Raw genomic sequence first — 8,517 nt, forward strand, 5'->3', positions numbered from 1 at the left:
ATCGGCGACGACCCATCCCCGCCGCCACAGGCCTTTCCCCGTCCTTCCCTTGCTCGGAGCCGCCGGACAAAGCCCTAGCGGCAGACGGTGGCGGAGGGCCTTCTTTTCCGCTCTTGTGCCTCCATCAAGGCACCTGAAGGAGTCCCCTACCTCGTCCAGTGTCTGCTTGCGCCGTTGCTGGGGGCGCCCCCACGCTCACGCTTGGGGGACACAGCCAGGACGGGTGTGACCGCCATGATCAAGGTAGTGGCTTGTCGTCCACCTCATGTTGCTTTCCCTTGGCCAGATCTAGTCGGGGCAGAAGCCTTGGGTAACTGACCTCGCCTAGATCCAGCAGGACGACCTAGGGGTTTGTGGGCGCGAATCCTCCCCATGCCGGTCATGGTTGCACGACCAGAGCCCAGAGCTCATGGGGATGTGGAAAGAAGGTGTCTTCCCGTCCTGGATGCCGCCGATGCTTGTTCTCATCCAGATCTGATGGGTCTGGCCTAGGGTTCTCCGATGTGGTTGGTCTTCCCCTTGTTCCTGTCATGGAAGTGGGGTAGGGGTTCCCGGGGATGTGGAAGGAGGTGCCTTTTGGTCCCGTCCCACGGTGGTTGGTGGCCTTGGTGTCGGGCAGCGGTACAGTTGGGCGCGGGATCCTGGATGCCAGGGCGGCGGCCTTGGAAGGTGGTATGCAAGGGCATCTTCTCACGACGATTGAAGGTATGTCCATGATTTGACATGGTGAAGGATTGTGGTGATGTTGCATATGATGTTTCTTCAAGTTGTTGTTTATGTTTCCTTGTATGTGATGCTTGATGTACCATGTGGTAAAATATGGCATGCTCACCTTATTTGTTTGATTGAATGATGTATAAAACATAATGCCTAATTTATGAATCATAATGTAGTCGTACCGTGTCTAAACTAGTTGGTTTCGTGCATAAACAAGGAGAAAAAGAAAGAAAGAAAGAGGAGACGTATTGTGTTGACAGAAATCTACTTTGAATCAGTTCTTGGGACGGCATATCTTAGTTTGCAAGGGGCAATGAATTTAGGGGAATTTAGTGGCGATGAGGGAACCGCATATCTTAGTTCGCAAGTGAAAGAAATTTAAGGAGATTGAGTGACGATGAGCACAGACACACTCTTAGGAAGTATTTGCTCCCAGAAATGTACTACCTTTCATAGAGAATATATGTGTTGGGTCATTCTTAAGACTCAACATATTGTACACGCTCTAAGGTCTAAATTGAAGCAAACGGTGTTTCTATTTCAGGCCAGGCAACTAATTGCCAGCATTGCCGTCGTTGCAGACATGCCAGGTCTGGATGGTCTTTGTCAATTTGCGACATCATGAAGGGCAATGAACTCATCTTCTACAAAAAAGTAAGTATACATCTATACTTCAATATTACATGGTGCTTATTTGGTCCTTATATATGAATTGTTAAAAAAATCTGATTATGCAACAGACAGATTTATGGTTCCCTCGTCGACGCGACACAGAGAGCATTTCCACATACTTATTCAGCCATTTATATTGCAACCAAGCAGCAAAGCTCTAAACAATAAAAGACAGAATTAGCAAATATTTACAACATCGTCAAATTTTTAAGCCCTTCATGATGATGGACGACGCTCAAATTTCTTAGTAGCTATACAAATGAAAAGTGGTTGTAAAATGTGATTACAAATACTGACACAACATCTCTTTTTTTGGTAGAACTGGAGTCCTTGTTAGCGAAGTGTCAAAAAAGAATCATGCTCAATTCAACTTCAAGATCGCGTTGAGGAAGAACCATCGCCGGCGTACAAGGTACGAATTTCAGTACATTCTTCTGTGACCGGACACACACAGTTAGCAGTTGCATTGCAGTCATATGCCAGGTCAGTAAATTCAGGAGCTACCTGACTAACTCACCAAGCAAGGTAAACTATACATTAATTCTTTTTGCATGAAACACTCATGTTCAGAAGCTAGCGCCGCAAACGGGCGCATGATTTATCTGTAGAACAGAGCATACAGAAGTAGCAGTATATATAATAGGTAATGAAAGAGAAAGAAAAGACATGTGGAACCGAAACTTCGAAGATAGACTGATTTCTTGCCTCATATAGTCAGTCAATTGATCACTGTCATTTTTGTCACAGGCAGTAATATACTTCCATATAATTCAATGAACATTGATAAAAACAACTAAATACCCACCTAAATTACAACCAATCTTTGACATATACCAGACAACTGATTACACATCTTATGCTCCACACATAAGTTTCCTAAAACGAATAGAGTATATGAATGCTAGAGATACAAATGCGAAGAGAATGGCCTAGGGGAAGGGGACCCCCATATGCTCTGAGGAATGATTTCAGTTTCCTTCTCCCCCACTATGTCAGTGCTGGAGAAGTCTATGTTCTTACTATGCTCCAGCAGCTCTTATTATCGTCGAGCGATTACAATGTATCCCGCACAGCCGGGATCTTCAACGCCTGGCTCGAAATAAATTAAATCATTCTTTGATTATTCAGTTATTGCACAACACTACTGTACATCCAATCTTTCCGGAGTTTCAACTGATGCTATTGCAATGTTGAAGCACTCCGCTGCAGCCCAGTCACTGCACTGGCAATCTTGCCATTTGAGTTTCTGATCTGCATGCTTGCAGTCCTCCTAGTCCTAAGCTTCGGCATGAAGAGGGTGCTAAGCATCTTATCAAGGCCTTCAGCGCTGTACTTGACGTACTTGCTCGCGCTGATGTCCTGCTCGACAAGCGGCCCGTAGTTCTGCATGAAGCTACGGTAAACAGGCACTATAGCCTGCACCACAAGGTGGCACACCCTCTGCTGCAGATCCTTATCTGGTATGATCCACGCGGACTGCTTCTGGTACATCTCATCAAAGCTGGCGTTGAACGATTTGAGCCGCTGCTTCACCAAGTCCCTTGCTGTAGCCTGACCCTTGGAGAACAAGATCAGACCCTCCCTGCTCAGCAGGGGCGCAAGCGTTCCCCAGCTCTCCCTTAGAAACAGTGCTGAGTAGTAGTCCTTGTACTGCTCATGCTCCCGGAGCCATTCATCACCTAAGATCTCCCCCATCTTGGTACTCTTCAGGTGCTTGAAGAAGTGCGAGTGGGTGTTCATCATGAAGAGAGATGACAGCGTCTTGTCCTCATACGCCTTTGCCCATGTGTCGAAGTTGGCCTCCAGGGCCTTAACAATGTTGTGCACTGCATCGACGAGCATCTTGTCGTTGAACGCCTCCTTGCGCCAGCTGCGGTGGATGGTAAGCACTTGTGTGAGCACAGACCGATATTGCTCCCCAAGGAGTTGGTTGCAGTACTTGGGGACGAAGGTAACCAGGCCTGGCACTCCGCCGTCGGCTGGGGGCGGCATTTTGCGCTGCAGCTCCACCTGCACCAGCAACTCCTCAAAAATCTCAACAGAGCCATCCACCACTCTCTTCACAAGCTCTCTGGTCCTGCTTTGGATCTCCAGGCATGCCTTTCCACCAAACAACCGGTTGAAGTCCAATCTGAGCTTACTGAGAGAATCGAACACATCAAGCAGCCTCAGGAGCTTGATGGGGTCCTTCTTGGCATCAGCCACGGCGCGGCCAAACTTGAGGAAATCAAGAATTCCAGCGCGCGCCGCAATGTCCGCGAAGCAAGCGGCCGCGGCTTCTGGCCGCCGCTCGAAGACAGCAACACAGAGCTTCCGCTCCGCTTCCAATAGGTGGCGCACCGCGAACTCCAAATGCCGGCCCCAGAGCTCGACGCTCGGGCTCAGCGCCTGAGCATCCTGTGTCTGGTCTTGCAAGTAATCGAGGCCGAGCGCGTGGAGGCTGGCGCTCACCGTGTCCCCACGAGCGTCGGCATACGCCGCCACACAGTAGCTGAGCCGCCCATTAGCGGCGAGGCGGTCAAGGGTGAGGCCGAGCTTCTGCACGGCGGCGGCGGGGATCCTCGGCGGCGTGATGGAGGCGGCGGCGGGCTTGGCCTTGTCGTGGTCCTCCTGCATAGCGAGCGGAGCAGAGTGCTCCGCGAGGAGGCGGCAGAACTCGGCCTCGAGCACGTCGAGGGCGGCGGTGAGGAGCCCGGCGTCGAGGCCGGCGGCGGGGACGCCCTTGAGTTTTGAGAGCGCCCCGGCGAGGTCGGCCACGAATCGGGGGTCGGCGAGGCTGCGCTTGCCGAGGTAGTCGACGATGTCGGAGAGCCAGTCGACGGCGAGGCCGCAGTTGTCGGCGAGGAAGCGGAGCGCCTCCTCGAGGCGGGCGACGAGGGCGAGGTAGCCCGGGAGGTCCTCCCTGGCGGCGGCCCCGGCGAGGAGCGGCGGCTCGAGGCCGTGCACGGCGTCGAACACCTTGAGCACGGCGGCGGCGGGGCCCACTGCCCGGTCGATGTTGGGCCCCGCCCCCTCGAGCGCGTCCCGCGGCGCCCGGATCGGGCGCACCCCGGCCTCCGTGGCCGCCAGCCGCGCCTGGATCTCCCCGACCCTGGCGCCCGAGCGCGCCAGCGCGTGGCTCAGCGCCCGCGACCGCTCCACCCCCGCCCGCAGCGCGCTCCGCGCCGCCTGCAGGCTCGCCATCCTCCGCGCCTCCTCCGCCCCCTGATCCATTCCCATCCCCCGCCGCCTACGCACAAGCTCGCCCTCCGAATGCGCGCCGGACGGACCGCTCGACGCCCACGGCCGCGGGCGGGTTCGTCCCGCGCTCTGGCTCGCAGGAATTCGCGCAGGAATCAATCTGCCGGCCGGTGAGAGCTCGGGGTCCGGCGTCCCTTGCAAGCGAGTGCGTACTACTTATCCGCGGAGGCAGGGAGGGAGGGAGGGGGGAAGGGCGATGGCGACGGGCGCCCGTCCGGCCGTGGAGGTGGGTGACGGGCGCTGGGAAGATGGGTGCTCTGCTGTGGCGTGCGGGGCAGAGGCGGAGGGAGGTGGAGCGGGGAGGAGAAGGGGGGCTGAGGTTTAGGTTGGACTTGGAAAGGGGGAGAGTTTTTGGACGGGAAAAGGAGGGCTGGGAGAGTCGAAACTGAAGGCACGCGCTCCGGCCTCCGGCGCTTGCTTGGGCTGGTCCGGTCTGTGGTTGGGGCGTGGGTGGAGTCGAAAAGAAAAGAAATTGTGGGGCTGGCTGGCCACGCGGACGGGGGGCGAGGTGGCGGCGGCCGCAGGTTGGGTAATTGGAGCCAGCTCGCGCCCCACGCGGCACCGGGTTTTGTTCTCACTTTGCGTCGGGGCCTTTTCCCGTGGCCCTCTGCTTCGTGGGGACTACTTTCCGCGCGGGTCGGGCGTCGTGCCCGTCGCCGTTTCTTCCCGGTTCGGTTCGGCCGAGCGGTTGACCGTGCCGTTGCTGTCAGGTACACCCCTGTGCGTCCGAGTTTCACCGCAATTATTGCCTACGCTCACTTCAATCTGTTCTTGTACTGCCAGTACGCTTGCACTGTCACGCACTCACGCCAGGGCCAGGCTCACTCTGCTGGATGGATGGACGGATGCCACCGCTTTGTGCGTGGGGGTACTACTTTCCACTTTTGTTGCTTGCCCGCACGCTGACACGCCAGCGACTTGGCTTGGGTGCCCCCGGGCCGTGTCTACCTGGGTGTGGGTGCACGCCAGTGGAGTTCATGTTTGTATGCGACGGGGCAAGGGAAACGTGATACCGCAAAGGGATGGCGTGGAAGCAACGTGGATCAGTACGCACCGGAAGCTTCTGTCCCGGCTGAAGCCGCTGCCATGTTGGCGTGCAGCAGCCGATGGAGCGCTTCAATGTGGGTTGGTTGGGCGTGAAGTTCGGCCAGTGGAGTAGTAATAAACTTAATTAATGGCCGGGGGCTGGAGGACGGTTGGTGATCGCCATCGCTACCGGCGGGCTGACCGCCGGGTCTCTCATCAGCGGTACGCCGTGCGCCGGGTCAGGACGTGCCGACTGATGTAGTACGTGGTGTACGTGAGCGAGCACGGTCAGTTCCAAAAGAGGGTGATGGAGCGTGGAAGGTGGAACGAACTGGCAGGCGGCCATCGGCTGTCGCGTCCAAATTCCTGATTTAGGCTAGCTGTAGTTGACCTTCTGGCGCCGTGCTGTTTCCACGAAGCGCTGTACTTACTGGTAAATAAATACTGTGCTGGTAGTACCACCGGCGTTGGGCACTTTTGGCTAAGCATGCATGCATAGTTAGCTGGCTGCTTAATTACCAGACCGTACCAGCACATGACGTTAACTTTGAGAAACCTAGCTAATCAGGGCGTCTCCAACGCCGACCGCCAGACCTCCCTCGAGCGTGAGAGGTCGCGTCCGTTCTTGGCCAGAATGAATGTGGTTCCGGCACTCTCGAGTGGCACGAATACGTGACAACCGCTTCGCGCGGAAGTGGGCGTGGGCCGGGTGGGACCGGGGTGTCGGATGAGTGCGTGGCAGCAGTCCAGACGACCGCAAAAGCCCTCCCCCTCACTCGATTTGTGAGAGAGCGGACGTCCGGACCGGTTCGCAGATCGATAGGTTACCACTACTCGGCACTGTTTCTAAGGGAGAGCTGGGGAACACTTGCGCCCCCGCTGAGCAAGGGAGGGTTTGATCTTGTTCTCCAAGGGTCAGGCTACAGCAAGAGACTTGGTGAAGCAGCGGCTCAAATCGTTCAACGCCAGCTTTGATGAGATGTACCAGAAGCAGTCCGCGTGGATCATACCAGACAAGGATCTCCAGCAGAGGGTGTGCCACCTTGTGGTGCAGGCTATAGTGCCTGTTTATCGTAGCTTCATGCAAAACTACGGGCCGCTTGTTGAGCAGGACATCAATGCGAGCAAGTATGTGAAGTACAATGCCGAAGGCCTTGATAAAATGCTGGGCACCCCCTTCATGCCAAAGCTATATGACTAGGAGGACGGCAAGCTTACAGCTCAGAAACTCGAATGACAAGAATGTTGGTGCAATGACAGGGCTGCATCGCACTACTTCCACATTGCAATAGCATCATTTGATGAAACTTTGAAAAGACTGGATGTGAAGTGTTGTGCAACAACTGGATAATCAAGAATGATTTAATTTTCCTCGAGCCAGCCTTTGATGACCCCGGTTTTGCGGGAGACATAATAATGGCTCCATGGTTAGAGATGCTGGAGCATAAGAAGAACATGAACTTCTCCCGTGCCGACATCGTGGGGAAGGAGGACACCGAAGTGCTTCCTCGGAGCATATCGAGGTCGCCTCCCCCTAGACCATTCTCTTGGCATTCTTATCTCTAGCAGCATGCTCAATTCATTGTAGTGAACTTATGTGGGGAGCATAATATGTGTAATCACTTGTCTGTTACATGTCAAATATTGGTTGTAGTTTACCTCCGTCCTGATCTATTGGTCCTTTTCTTATTTTATGTCAAAATTTGATCATGGATTTAGTTAACTAGATGTTAATGCGTGTCATAAAAAATTATGTCGTTGGATTTGTATTTGAATATAATTTCAAATGATACTATTTTTTGTGACATACATTAACATTTAGTTAACTAAATCCATGATCAAAATTTGGCATAAAATACTAAAGGACCAATAAATCAGGACGGAGGTAGTACGTAGGTTTTTAGTTGTTTTTATCAACATTCAGTGAATTACGTGGGAGTATATCACCACTAGTGGCAAAAATCACAGTGACCAATTGATCGGCTACATGAGGCAAGAAATAAGTTTATCTTCAAAGTTTTGTTATCACATCTTTCTTTCCTTCTCTGCAATTGATCGGCTACATGAGGCAAGAAATCAGTACTTAGATTTATCTAGGTACTGATGTACCTAGACACGTTTTTAGTGTTAGATACATCTGTATCTAGATAAATCTAAGAAGACGGATGCAATATACTCCCTCCGTCTCATAATATAGTCAAAAACATTCTTATATTATGGGACGGAGGGAGTATTATATACACTGGTAATACTTATTTATGCTTTCTACATATAAAGCGTGCGCCGCTAGCCTCTGAACATGAGTGATTCCATGCAAAAGGAAGAAGTGTAGAGTGTACTGTGCTTGGTGAGCTAGTCAGGTAGCTCCTGAATTTACTGACCTGGCATGTAACTTTGCAATGCAACTCTTACCGTGTGTGTCCCCTGACAGAAGAATTCACTGAAATTCGTGCCTTGTACGCCAGTGATGTTGCATCATCATTCAACATTGTTCTCCCTAAACGGGACCTTGAAGTTGAATTGGGCATGATTCTTTGTTGACACTTTGCTGACAACGACTCCAGTTCTACCAAAAAAATTGTTGTCAGTATTCATAATCAAATTTCACAACCTTTTTCATTCTAGTTGTAGCTATTAAGAATCAATTTAGTGTCGTCCATCATCATGCAAGGGCTTAAACATTTCATGACGTTGCTGATTCTATCTTTATTGTTTAGAGCTTTTTGTTGCATCGTCAAGAGAACAGTAAATTGTTCTGCTGTATAATCAGAGGCACCAAGTAAGCATAATGCATACTTACATTTTTTAAGTATAGATGTATAAAAAAATTGTAGAAGAAGAGTTCATTGCCCTTTATGATGT

The 8,517-nt window shown here is 52.1% G+C and overlaps 1 protein-coding gene across 1 annotated transcript; it reads right to left on the reverse strand.

The window, feature by feature from the left end:
• Positions 1-2,124: 2,124 nt before the first annotated feature.
• On the reverse strand, positions 2,125-5,071 carry LOC123165345 (exocyst complex component EXO70A1). The gene has a single exon (XM_044582974.1). The coding sequence runs from the start codon at positions 4,606-4,608 to the stop codon at positions 2,569-2,571; it is 2,040 nt and encodes a 679-aa protein (XP_044438909.1). The 5' UTR covers positions 4,609-5,071; the 3' UTR covers positions 2,125-2,568.
• Positions 5,072-8,517: the final 3,446 nt, after the last annotated feature.

This window comes from Triticum aestivum, chromosome 7D (assembly GCF_018294505.1).
Source record: "Triticum aestivum cultivar Chinese Spring chromosome 7D, IWGSC CS RefSeq v2.1, whole genome shotgun sequence".
Classification (NCBI taxonomy): Eukaryota; Viridiplantae; Streptophyta; class Magnoliopsida; order Poales; family Poaceae; genus Triticum; species Triticum aestivum.

Bases quoted from the DNA above. Each gene is read 5' to 3' on its own strand.
- LOC123165345 (XM_044582974.1), bottom strand. From the start codon at position 4,608: ATGGGAATGGATCAGGGGGCGGAGGAGGCGCGGAGGATGGCGAGCCTG.